The sequence below is a fragment of the Psittacula echo genome (genome assembly GCF_963264785.1).
Source record: "Psittacula echo genome assembly, chromosome: 4".
NCBI lineage: Eukaryota > Metazoa > Chordata > Aves > Psittaciformes > Psittacidae > Psittacula > Psittacula echo.
Genome location: NC_137738.1, coordinates 74896472 through 74909696, shown reverse-complemented (window position 1 = coordinate 74909696; position 13225 = coordinate 74896472). Strand labels below are relative to the sequence as shown.

General features: G+C 35.4%; 1 protein-coding gene across 7 annotated transcripts in view; it reads left to right on the top strand.

Moving 5' to 3' along the window:
• The window catches only part of MYO6 (myosin VI), a gene marked incomplete at its 3' end in the record, with an annotated part of 76242 nt that extends 65527 nt beyond the window's left edge, over nucleotides 1–10715 (top strand). For 5 of the 7 annotated variants that reach the window (XM_080616224.1, XM_080616222.1, XM_080616221.1 and 2 more), the window contains 5 exons: nucleotides 2218–2321; nucleotides 3662–3793; nucleotides 6924–6950; nucleotides 8885–9103; nucleotides 10516–10715. In XM_080616224.1, coding sequence (XP_080472350.1) covers nucleotides 2218–2321; nucleotides 3662–3793; nucleotides 6924–6950; nucleotides 8885–9103; nucleotides 10516–10715 — 682 coding nt within the window. The remainder of the gene's footprint in view (nucleotides 1–2217; nucleotides 2322–3661; nucleotides 3794–6923; nucleotides 6951–8884; nucleotides 9104–10515) is intronic. The other 2 variants (XM_080616225.1, XM_080616223.1) reach the window with 1 other exon arrangement.
• Nucleotides 10716–13225: the final 2510 nt, after the last annotated feature.

Genomic DNA, 13225 nt, shown 5'->3' with positions numbered 1-13225 from the left:
TAAGTCTGAAAATACTGTTTATGATACATAACTTTTGTCAGATTGAGTGGTGAAAGATTGAACAGGGAAGACTGATTATCAAGTATGATGCTGCTCTTACTGCCAGAATGTTATGCTTAAAGTCATGTAGAAAACAGAAGAATGATCTTCAGAGTGCAGAGTAGCACTGGAATGGAAAGACTAAGCCGTTCAATTGGATTAGCGTTCTTAAAGATTACAAGTTTAATCAGAGATCTTATAGCCTAGTACTGCTGCTCTAAATGATGTAGCAAACTCTTAGAGTGGTGGGTAGTGTTGCTAAATAAGGAAAATCCATAGGATTTGTCAAATTAGGTTCAAGAAGGTTAGAGACCAGGCAATGGAAGTTATATTTATCAGCAATCTTTTACTGTCATACAGGAATGCCAATGATAACAAAATATTAAAATATGTGTTTTGAAGGAGACTGTAATGATTTGTTTAACGTTTGCAAGTAGTGCTTAGAGCGAAGAAAAGTTCTGTCCCTCATCTATGTACTGATTAAAAGTCAAAGAGGTAATTTTTCATGTCAGACTTCTTAGACACCATAACTGGAAGCTGTGTGTTGGGTCAGATTAGTAGTATGAGTAGGCGTAATTAAGCTGATGCTGCAATAAACAGTAAGATTGTGTGTTTTTAATTACATTTGAAGAGATGGTTCAGTTACTATTAAAAAGAACATTTGGTTAAACAGATTGTTTTATTCTATGAAACTTAAATTGCATTTGTTAACTGCTTTCAAAACTGCTACATCTACATGGAGCTGTTAACTAACAAGGAAAAATAAACAACATCAAACTTCATAAGACATTTACGGAAAAATAAACTTCAAAATTATATTAACTGGATTATAAATACTGTAATATGGTAATAGTCCCACAAAGATACTGTGGCGTGCACAGACTTTAAATGAAAAGGCCTAGCTTCTCCTGGTGACATATGTCTCCTGGTGACTGGTTTTAATGTGACATATTGCATCAAGTATTTTGCCACCCTGTTAAATATCTAGTTTATTCTGAACAAATCCTCTCAGATCCCGAAAGATAATTCAGTTTGCCTCATGTTCTTAGTCATGGGCATTATGCAGAGGTTGATAAAATCATGTGGCTGTTCTTGAATTATTTAGTGTTTAAAAAGTATTCTGATCATCACTGAATGTTGAAGTGTTTTGAACTTCGTTTATATCCAAACAATCATGGGAAGTTTGCCCCTTCTAGGGGAGAGTTCTTTCACTTCTCATCCATACAATTTTTAAGGAAAAAACAAAAGTGATAAGAAAAAAAATCTGGTTTATCTTTATATGCATACAGGTGTAATGTTTGTTTGTTTGTTATATGTATAGCCTTATACATATTGTTAAAGATGACAGAGATTTTAGTGATAATTTCTCATTTCCATTTGCTATTGACTTTGCATACTACCTGCAAGATGAATACCTTTTGTCTTTGAAAAACTGTTTCTGGATGACTTTTTTATACCGGTCAGCCTTTCTTCTGAGAGTTTCTGAGTTCTGAGAGTTCTTCTGGTCTTTTTTTTGCCTTGGTACCTCCTGATGATTTCCTCTTTCCTTCTCCCCCTTCCCGCCGTGAATAAATACTGCCTTTGTCAGGCAGCTAATTTATAATTAATACTGAATTAATTTGATTTCTTCTCTCAACTTAGACTTGAGTCAAAGACATGGAATATTTTTTGTAGTCTTGTAACAAGGATTTTGTCCTAGTCTAGTTTTAAACAGCAGAAGAAACACCTTTTCTTACTTCTTGTCTACTCCAGAAATGTTTTCCTTCATCTGTTTTTATGAATGGAACTAAAAATGTATACATGGCTACTCTTTGTTGCCTGTATTCTGCATTTTGACTAGTACTAAGAAAAATGTATACCAGCGTGGGCTGATGTATGCGTAAATAGAATATCTTTTCACACATAAGGGGTAATTATTTATGAGAACTCCTTTTAATGTCTAGGCAACAAATCAGGTTATTATATGAATTTGGATGTAAAAGGTGCTTTCACTTTCTCTTAATCATTTGAACATCTTGAAAATAATATGGTACTTTGGCTTTTAATTCAATCTCTCTGCTGCTGGTTTTCATTGTAATAAGCACGTTGCAGTGTTGATTGTGGGATCTGTTCATCCTGTTTTAAAAATTCCTGTTTCATACTTTAAAAAATGCATTTATATTTTTTAAAAAATTGCAGGGGTCCTTCGGTTCAAGCTACGAAAGCTGCTGCTGGTACTAAGAAGCACGATCTCAGTAAGTGGAAGTATGCAGAGCTTCGTGATACAATCAACACATCCTGTGGTAAGTTTGTTTTTTGTTTGGGTTTTTTTTTTTCTGACTTGAGAAGTCAAGTTGTAGTTAATATGAAAGGTGTTACTTTCTTCCTATGACAAAGATAAAATCTTGCTTGTGAATTTATTCAGGTTTGAATGAATGTTAAATTAATTTTAAAAAGTTCTATTACCCTAAAGGGAACAGCAAACTAACCAATTTCCATATTGAGGAAACAGAATTTCCTTTGTTACCTCCTTTACTGATGGCATATTTGTGATGTTAAACTGCTTGGGCCATGAGATATGCATTATGATTTTTTAATTAAATTGTCTCAGTTTTATGTATTTCCACAAAGTGAATAATGGTTATCGTGCTTTACCAAGAATATGTGTGTTCTAAGAAATATTTTGCTATCACTTCTTGCTGTCACCAAATCACAAAGAAGCAAATGTCATGTAAAGCACAGGATAAAATATTTTCTGCCTTAGATGTTCAGATTATTATATAATTTTCAGAATGTGTAACAATTTGGGAAGTTCTCAGCTGGGACATTAATTACTTTTCCCCCAATTTATGAAGATAGAGACACAATAATTATTACCTTATTACATATTCCTGCTTCTGATTGAAAGCAGTTGGTTAATTTCTGATTTAGGATAGTTGAGAATTTTTCCATGAATGTAAAAGGCGGAAACAAACCCATTCTCTTCATCTTTATTTAAAACCTGAAGTTAGCTCCAAATTCTGACTGTGCATTTATTGTTTTTACATCTGAAAGACTGGAGTAATGTTTTTAGCTGAATAGGTGGTACAGTAATGCTAATTCTAATTTGTTTTCACTCCTAGTGAAGCCAGTTTGGATACTCTTAAGATGTTAGTGAAAAAGCTTTCCAACTGTTCAGTCTCTTAGTTTTATGAAATTCAGAATAATTAAATGTCAAAAAAAGTGGAAGAAGAACCTAGATCTGAGCAGTCACATTACCGATTTTATTTTTTTCAGTTGCAGGCATAAAGTTCAGCAGTGAAATTTTATCTGGTTCTGAACTGTTTGACTTGTGATAAAGTCAACAGGGAAATTTAGTGAAGTGAAAATTTTATTTGTAATATTTCACTGCTCCATATCTCACAGTAGAACAGCTACTTTGGGGACTGCCATTACTCTAAAGGTGAAAATGATATATAGCACTAAAGGGACTTTCTGGGCCATAAAATACAGGCCCTGTTGCTGCAGTGAATAAGGATTTATTATATAACATATTAGTATTAAAACGTGTTCTAAAGTTCTTCACCTCAATATAGAAAATCATTTCATAAATTATTTTTCTGATTTTTCTCACTTTTCCGTTCCTTCCTTATTTTTGAGACAGATATTGAACTGTTGGCAGCTTGCAGAGAAGAGTTTCACAGAAGGCTAAAGGTGTATCATGCTTGGAAATCCAAGAATAGGAAACGTAATGCAGAAGCAGAACAGCGTGCTCCCAAATCAGTTACAGACTATGGTAAAGAAGAACAATTTTGTGTTTATAATAATTTTGGTGACAATATTCCAAAGAAAGTATTTCTAGAATGATTTTTTGCTAAGTTGAAGGAAATTCGTGGGTTTCTTTAAAGAGTATTTTTATATTGATTTAAGGTAAATATTTGAAAAGATGGGAACTGACAAATACTTTGCAGAAAGAGTACTTTCAGGAGGCCCAGATGTACTGAATAGCTCTCCCTAAAACCTTTTCTTATACCATCTCACATCTGTTAGAAATAATTCTTGATTTGCTATTGCAGTTCCTGGCATTTTTGCTAAATGGTAGTTTTCCGTTTATGAAACTATGGTTTGCATTTTGAGACTTTTGAGACTTGTTTCAAGGTTGTTCTGAACTCTGTAATTAAAAATATTGCTTTCTGAGAGTAGTTAGAGAGAGTTCAGTACACAGAATTATAATGAAGGGTAGAATAGAGGTTTTAAAAATAGTTAGAATCCTAGAATTGTTTAGGTTGGAATAGACCTTTGAGATCATCGAATCCAACTTGCAAACCTAGCACTACCAAGTACAGCACTAAACCATGTCTGTAAGTGCTACATCTCCATGTCTTTTAAATACCTCCAGGGCTGGTGACTCCATACTTCCCTGAGAGCCCCATTCCAATACCTGACAACCCTTTCAGTGAAGACATTTTTCCTAATATCCAGTCTAAACCTCCCCTGGCACAACTTGAGGCCATTTCCTCTTGTCCTATCACTTGTTACTTGAGAGAAGAGACTGACATCCGCCTCGCAGCCTCTATCCAGCCTGTCCAGATTCCCTTGTAGACCCTTCCTACACTCCTGCCCAGCTTGCTGTTCTCTGCAAATTTACTGAGGGTGCACTTGATCCTCTCATCCAGGTCACTAAAAAAGATATTAAGCAGAAATGGCTCCAGTACTGAGCCTTGGGGAACACCACTTGTGACTGTTTTCAAATAGTCCATTTAGCAGAACTGCATGGGTTGGGTTTGGGGGGCTTTTTTGTTTGTTTGTTTGTGGTTTTATTTGTTTGTTTGTTTTGTTTTTTTTCTGTTTTGTGCTCTGAAAAATAAGATTGGAAGGAATCATTCTCTGTTATGTAGTATGCTGTTATATTTAGAGTCCTGACACAAGCAGAAGTGTTGGTGATAACATTTTTTTTTCCTCATTATTTTATTCTTTCACAAGGCATAGGTATATAGACGTAGATGCAGATACTTCTAAAAGGTGCTAATAATTTCCTCATTTACAGTACTGTGAGCCTAACATACTTCAGGTTACATTCTCTTTTTTAAAATTTTGTGAGTGTTGTCATCCCAGAAACAAAAATTGCAATATCAAGTTTTGTGTAGTTCCTGTCATTCTGCTGATTTCTTAGATGGGTGTTTATTGTCAAAGCAGTGCACTAATGAGAATAAGTGAGTGCCTTTCAAATTCAACAAGGCATTGTAGGAGTTACAATTTGTAACACTTGGCGGACCTGAAAATTAGGTGCTTGGTTTCTGGAGCAATATTTGCAGTGAATTGTTACTCTCTTACCACCACCGACCCTTAAAGTCCAGTGATTGTCTGTTATAAAAGGAATCTAAGAAATTAACGGAATCATAGCAAATGGATATAATAATTTAGTTGGATTTTTCCTGCTGTCTTCTGATTACATGATTCTTCTGTTATGGCCACGCAGCTAACGGGAGAGGCACAGAAATGGGAAGAAAGGGCAGAGATGCTCTCCCCAAAGCCCGTAAGCCTAGGATTAGAGTATTGTCCCAGAACATGAGGGATACAGACCCCAAGGGGCGCAGGTGCCCTAGTTACTCTCACTGTTAGTCCTTATATAAAAGGTGTCGTCTTCCCCTTGATTAATTTACTGAGTCATATGCATTGCTTGAGCATTACCTGAGAATTTGAGCTTTTCAGGAAACTTTGGTACAGCTATATGGCAGGTGAAATCTGAACCCCTGGAAAAGATATTATCAAAGAACAGGTCCTTGTGGCCATGCCTAGTAACACTTTTTTAAGAAAATTTATGACTGAAACAGCAGGAAAGGGCATTTGAAGCACTTCTGCGAAGTGGTAAGTTGCTCTGAATTTCAGTTTATAGGTTCTGTCTGGAGTTAAATGGCTAAAATAAATACTCATGCACAGTATTGCCAATGGGGAGTATTAAAGAGCGTCTAATCTTTGGATTTGTGCAAACAAAGCTTGGAATATTCATGTTCTCATCACAGACATTTGCAGCATGATTTTCAGTACTTTTAATTGCATTTCTTTACTTTTCTTGAAATACAGCTTTGTATTCCTAAAGAAACGTTGCAGTTCAGAAGAAAGTCAATGAGAGTGACCTTAGAAGAGATTCTTATTAATATCTGAAGTAATTCTTCCTATTGCAAATAATTATGCTACATGAGCATTTCACATCTATGCCACAGTGATCTGAGAAGGGAATAGAAAGGAACTCTGATTTCTTAGCTGTTTAAGCTAAAAGTCTTTCAGGTGTCAGTGGATATATGCTTCCAGTGATACAGTTTCTTCCTTCTGTCTTTTCACTGATGTAATATAATTTTACAAGTATCCCTTAATTAAGTTCATACATTCATTGTAGAAGCTAAATATTGGTTTGTGTTTTATTACTGGAATAGGCAGATTTGGTATTAATGGAGGTCTGGAAATTTTTTCTTAGCAGAAATGTCAAAAATTAACAGGACTACATTAATTAGCTAGCAGATTTGTCACAGCAACCTGTGTTTAGCATCTGTACAACTGAGGTTTCGTAACAGGCACTGCAAGCCACTGAAGTAATCAATTCCAAAATTAAATCCTGATGAAAATAGAAGCAGTTGGTGTCCCTGCCCATGGCAGGGGGGTTGGAACTAGATGATCTTGAGGTCCTTTCCAACCCTAACTATTTTATGATTCTGTGATCTATGAAACTTGAGGAAAGGAGACATTTTATATATGTCTGTGAGCAGAAAATGAATAAAATAGTTAGCTCAACATCTGTCATTATTTTGTAACTAGAATTTCCATTTGTCTATCACCAACATTGGTAAAAAATACTGAGGTAATGAACCAATAACTTATAAAGGATCAGCACTTTAAAGTTTTGTTCAACATGTAATATTTGTTCACAGATTTTGCACCATTTTTGACCAATTCACGTAAGTGGGAAGATGGTTATTTAAGCTAACTTTGAAGAATAGGAAGACTTGAGAGCTCTATACTAACATTAATTAATCCAGTGTTTTGCTACACATATACATAAAATTTAATTGTTAAAAAAACAAAACCAAAAACCAGTCTATTTAGCAATTTGGTAATGTTATTCAACTGTTGGCAATTGCATGTTACTCTAGTAATTTATGAATGTACTTATCTTCACAAGAAGTCATGGGAAGGAAGAAGAAATAACCTTTTTATGTACATTGCTTTAAGGTATACTCTCCTATTTTTTTCTTTCTTTCTTTCTTCCCTCCTTCCCCCACCCTCCCCCCCCCCGCCCCCCAAGAAATACTTTGCTTGTTCTGACACTTTTTTATTGTCTGCACATGACCTTGTTGTAGCAAAACTCTGGAATCAAAATAACAGCTATTTTTCTAGCACTGAGATTAACATTGAGGTGGTGGTTTCTTTTGAGTAAAGCACTACAGTTCCGTAGTACTAAAAAGTAGAAGCTATTTTGGCTGCTTAGCATTCCTATCCTCTAGATTTCTTCTTGGATTTAGGTATGCATAGGTGCAAAAACAGGCCTTAGCAATTACCATTGCAGTGCAAAAAGTGAAGCACTGATCTGCTGTGATAGATGCTCAGACAATTTCCAGAAAATAGAATTAATTTCTAATAAGCTGTAAGATATGTCTCCTTGTCTGTTAGTCTTGTTCATAACTGTAAAAATGCATTATTAGAAGTGATAGTAATTTTTAGTTTATTAGATTTTAGCTCAAAAATTAGCTTGGCTGTTTAATAGGCAATGGATGAAAACAGGAATTATCTTTCAATTATGTCTTTATACTGAAACATGGAACTGTTAATACTGATTTTTTTCTTTGTAGAGATGGCAAAGATTCATACTCAGAATTTCTTGAACAGGGTATTTATAGCAACAGTATTGTAAACCACTAAAACAAGATCACTAATAGATTTTCACAGGAGGCAGTTATTAAAAGAAAGGATCTTGCTTGTAAAAGCATTTACTATTTAAACCTGATTATGATAGTATATACGTAACATTAAGATGATTGATCAATTGATGTGTTAACATAAAGTATTTGCTTTTATCCGAAAGAAAGTTTCTAAGTCTGAAGCGTGTGGGACTCTAAGAGAGTCCAAAAATGCACATGGGAAACATTTACCAAAAATATATATGAAGGTTCTGTATAACTGTCTCTAAAAGTTTGGTGTCTTGATCTTAATGATCTGAAATAAACAATTTCTTTAAAAAAGAAAGCCATCAGAAAGTAATTCTAATGCTGGAGTCTAGGACACAGAAGTCTAGGCAGAAAGGTATGTTGAGAGGCAGCTTTATAATAACAAATATTTGTTGTCAACATTTCTACTAATAAATGTCATTTTTAACAGTATTATACACCCTTCTGTGTTGACTGTCACAAGCCTTCAAGTGGTGCTTTGTATTTTTGTAACTGAAAATGCTTCCTTGCTCTGTGACCTTGTTTTGCAAAGAGATGGACTGAATGTTTCTGGTTAGTAAGAAATTTTATATGTGAAATTTAAGTTTAAATATCGATTTAAAGCAGAATGTGTTATTTTACTCACTTTGTCTAAACATACCCAATGCCACTGAGCAACCTACAGAGCAACATAATAGATGCCATAGTTAACAGGAACCTTTCCTCACTGGTATTGTAGTTAAAGTGGTTAAAGGAGTGCACATTATATGAGATGGGAGTAGTCTTTTGGCTCAATGAGATTTCATATGACCTTGTATTCAGAGAATCTCTCACGTTTTGGAGGGTTTGGTTTTTTTCTTACTTTTGCTGATTAACCAGGCAAGTCATAATACGGTTTTCTTGTTTTCTATTTTTTTGTTTGTTTGTTTGCTTGGTTTTGGGGTTTTTTTTTTGGGGGGGTACAATAGCTCAACAGAACCCAACCACCCAGCTACCAGGCAGACAACGGGAGATTGAAATAAACAGGCAGCAGCGTTACTTCCGTATTCCCTTCATCCGTCCTGCGGACCAATACAAAGATCCCCAGAACAAGAAGAAGGGTTGGTGGTACGCACATTTTGATGGGCCGTGGATTGCTCGACAAATGGAACTTCATCCTGACAAGGCACCCATTCTTCTTGTAGCAGGTTGGTATTGAAAGCAAAATTCAGATGTTGGAAAGGTTCAGAGCTGATAACTTTAGAAGAAGAGGCTGATGATACAGGTTTTTCACATTGTATCCTCATTTTTACATCAGCAGTTCCTGTATAGGCAGCATGTGGGGATTTGGGACTGCTGTTAATAGTGGCCAAATGTTACAAAATATCCCTTGGAGATGTAACTGATCATGTGTTTTACTTGTACATGTACTTTATCTGGGAATCCAAATGTGAATTGCTTTTTTATTAGGTGTCCTCAGATTATTCACAGGAGACCCTGTGAAGATATAACATCACAATTCATCTGTGAGAGTTCTACCCATCATTACATTGGTTTTTTAGTCAGCTTTGGAAAATTACAGTGGTTTGTATCAAAACAAGTTGTGCGTGTGATATATTGCCTTTCCAGTTTGTTTAGTATGGTGCTGATAGCAAATTGATGCTTTTGCCTACATTTATGCTGCCTAGATGGGGAACTAACTTTTTAAACATCTAAAATAAAAACTAAATGCAGCAATGGATAGGTACAGATTGATCTGGTAATGAAATGCATCTTCCTGTTCTGGAGGATAATAAAAGGGGAGAAAACACTGGAGAAATTATGTTTATTGTTCTGTGTTTTGAGGTTTTGTATTTAACTTAGAGACTGAGGAAAAGGCCATAACCAGTTTGTTTCGCTTCGAAGTGATGCTTTGCTAGCAACAAAACTTCCTTTGTTTTCTGCTACTTATTTTTAATAGAATTCCATATAGCAACTGTGCCTGTTCAGTGTCAAAGCCCCTACCTAAAAGTACCTCTGCTGTCATGAATATCACATGCAATGGATCGCCTATTAAAAATAAGATTAAAATATAGTGAGTGAGCTACACTTCTTATTTCATTGGATTCCTTGTGTCAGTCCTGTTTGGTAAATACTGTTTCTTTAGCCTGGGAGGCTGACAGAATAAGAATACTGTCTACTTGATCAAAAATCTCAAGTTCTTAGTTGCTTTGCCTCTTTTAAACAAAATAAGAACAGAAATTTACTCTAAAACTGTGTAAAACTCAGAAGTGTAAAACAAATGCAGTTGTCATTCTGCAGTGGATTTCAGGAGAATATATAAAGATGCTGGTCTTTGCTTCTTTCCTTTGTTCCTTTTTGCTCACTTTTTAAGCACAGTTTTGTCAGTTGCAGCATACAGTACTATTTTTTTTCTGATGTGCTTTTCTGCTCTGTGTGTCAAAACAAAATGAAACCAAAAAAATATCTGTATACGGACTGATTTCCTCATAAGCTCTGCAGTCTGTTAACAATGCAGAGCTTGAGAGGGGAAATCTAATTAAGAAAGATCTGATCAGTCTTTGTTAATGGGATGTTTGAATGATGTGAAACCTTTTTCTTCTTCCCTTCATCATTTCAGGTAAGGATGATATGGATATGTGTGAGCTTAATCTTGAAGAGACTGGCTTAACTCGAAAGCGAGGTGCTGAAATTTTGCCGAGACAATTTGAAGAGATTTGGGAGCGCTGTGGAGGTATCCAGTATCTTCAGAATGCCATTGAAAGCCGACAAGCTCGTCCTACATATGCTACAGCTATGCTGCAGAACCTGTTGAAATAAATGGTCATTTTGCACAGTAGCATTTGAGAGGAGAACCCTTGCCTGTGATACAAAGGGAAGAGTTCCTCTGCATGACAGAGGACATAAACACATTCTATAATCATATTAGAGATGTTTAATATAAAGTGAACAGATTTTATTAATCATGAGGTTTGTTAATTTGTACTTTATGATGTTTAACTTCTGTAGTGACTTTTACTAGGTTTGAGGACCTTGAAAAAGCTTCAGTCAGTGTAGCTTGTTGTGTTTCATTTATATGTTGCATTTTCTTTAACAGTTTCTGTTATAACTCTTAACACTTGGGTACATATTGCTACCACCTTTTTGTAAAATCCCCCTTTAAAACACTGAGTCATCAGCTTCAAGTGGTGGCCTAGTGAAGAAGATATGCTGTTTCTAATAACTGGAATCGTGAGGCCTTAGCTTTGACTTCTGTTCTGGAGAAGTTGGAGTATGCTTTTATATAATCTGAGACATTTTATGTCCTGATTTGAAAACTGGTTGGTGTCTGTATTTACTGACTTTTTCCAGAAGATGATGGGAAATCCTCCTAAATTTGAGACCCATAAATTCCTATTTAATGTGTTCTCTGTCTTGGTTTAAGAGAAATGGGTTTCTGTACATTCTGAGAAGAGCATTCATATATGTCAATATTGTGTAATATTGGAGGTACTCAAAGAATGTACTACTCATTAGGGCTTATACCACTTCTCTCTTAGTTTCTTTTCCTTTTTTTTTTCTCTTTCAGTACAAATTTTCTTATACTTTTCTTTTCCTGACCAAATTTTGATTAGGAATTCTTGGACGGTTTGTTTATCCAGGTAGTGTAATTTCAATATATTATGCAAAACTGTCCAAGGCTTGTAACTGGAGGCATATAAGATTCAGGATAGCATAAGGGAAATACATTCAGCTTTTTGGTGGCAGTATAACTTACCTGAATATAGAGGCCTGAGCCTCAGAGATCCTGTTTATTTTAGTTGTAATGAGATGCTCAAGGTCTGTACCTTCTATAGATTGTATAAAACTTTGGTCCAATAACATAATTCATCATCTTAATCCTATGATGAAATAGCTACAATTTTTAGTATACTGGAATATCATATTCATTCAGACACTGAGCTGTATCTTAATCTCCTCTGTCAGGTTTCATAGCTTGCAACAGTTCCCTTATTAAGCAGTTTGTTATGGGAGGTTTTTTGGGTGGGAAATGTTAATTTCATACAGTTTTAAGATGCATCTTGTTCACTTATGCAAACATTATTTCACCATGCTGGCCATTATTTCAACAAATTAAACTTGATTATTTATTATCTCTCTGATAGGAACTCAAAATGTAAGTAGCTTGATGTCCAATTACTGTTCAACCTCATATCAAAATGAACTGTTTCTCTATGAGTTGACAAAGTTTGCTTACACTATAGAATAATTTCCTCACTGTTTATTCAATTTGAAACCTCTTGGAAACTTAAGTATATTTATGCATTTAAAAACTAAATTAATAAATTTCTCTGAAGCACAGAGAAGGTTCCCAATGCACACATCTTTTCCAAACTCAGATTGTGGTTTCATGCCAGTCTGCTTTTTGTTATAAGTGCACCCGTTACTGTCATTCATGTGGAGATACTTGAGCAATGTTTATGGGTCCACCGCGTCAGGGAATCTCAGCTTCCCCTACCTGCCCACTTCACTCTTCAGTCATGTGGTTTCAAACCAGAAAATGTTTTCATTTTACCCAAATTCTTCACTGAAGCAGTGATTTTTGCCTGGAAGATGAAAGGAGAAGTGCATCAGACTGCTGGCTAGCAAATTGTGTACAAACCTGTACAGTGTTGCGTGAGTCTAAAGGTGCTGCTTATGAAATCAAGATTACTGCTTTAATGTGTTACTGAATTGGAACTTGGTTTCAGGACTGCCAGTCTCCAGAAACTTGACGCTGCAAGAAGCTATGAGTGTTCATGAGATACAAGGAAGAAAAATCGCTGAACTGATAGGGCTGAGGTGCCCTACCCTGTATTTATTTCTATCTGGATTTAGCTTCTTGACTTAATATATTCAGTCTCAGTTTATAGATATATATATGAAACAGATCATATGAGACTGAACATGGAAAGCATGTGTGTACATGTACATACACATATATATGCTTAAATATTTTAGTATATATATGTGTAAACACACTCGTGGGGAACTTCAAATAAATAAGACTGTTAACTGATTTTTCCCAGTCTGTTCCTTTGATTATGCCAGGATTTCCTTGACTGGCATCAGAAAAAAAAATCTATTTTCCAGAATGGGGTATGCAAGAAATTTTGTTAACTAAATGAGAAACAAATATCAGCTATCAGGGAAATTAAAATGACTTTGAAATAGTGGAAGAGGAACTGGTGGCTGGATGTTCTCAAATGAGATGTTCCCAAATGAGATGTTCCCACCTCTCTGCATTGCTCCTGCAGAATGCCTTAGACAGGCAGAAGATGCATTCCAAAAATCAAGGTAGTCCAGTTTAT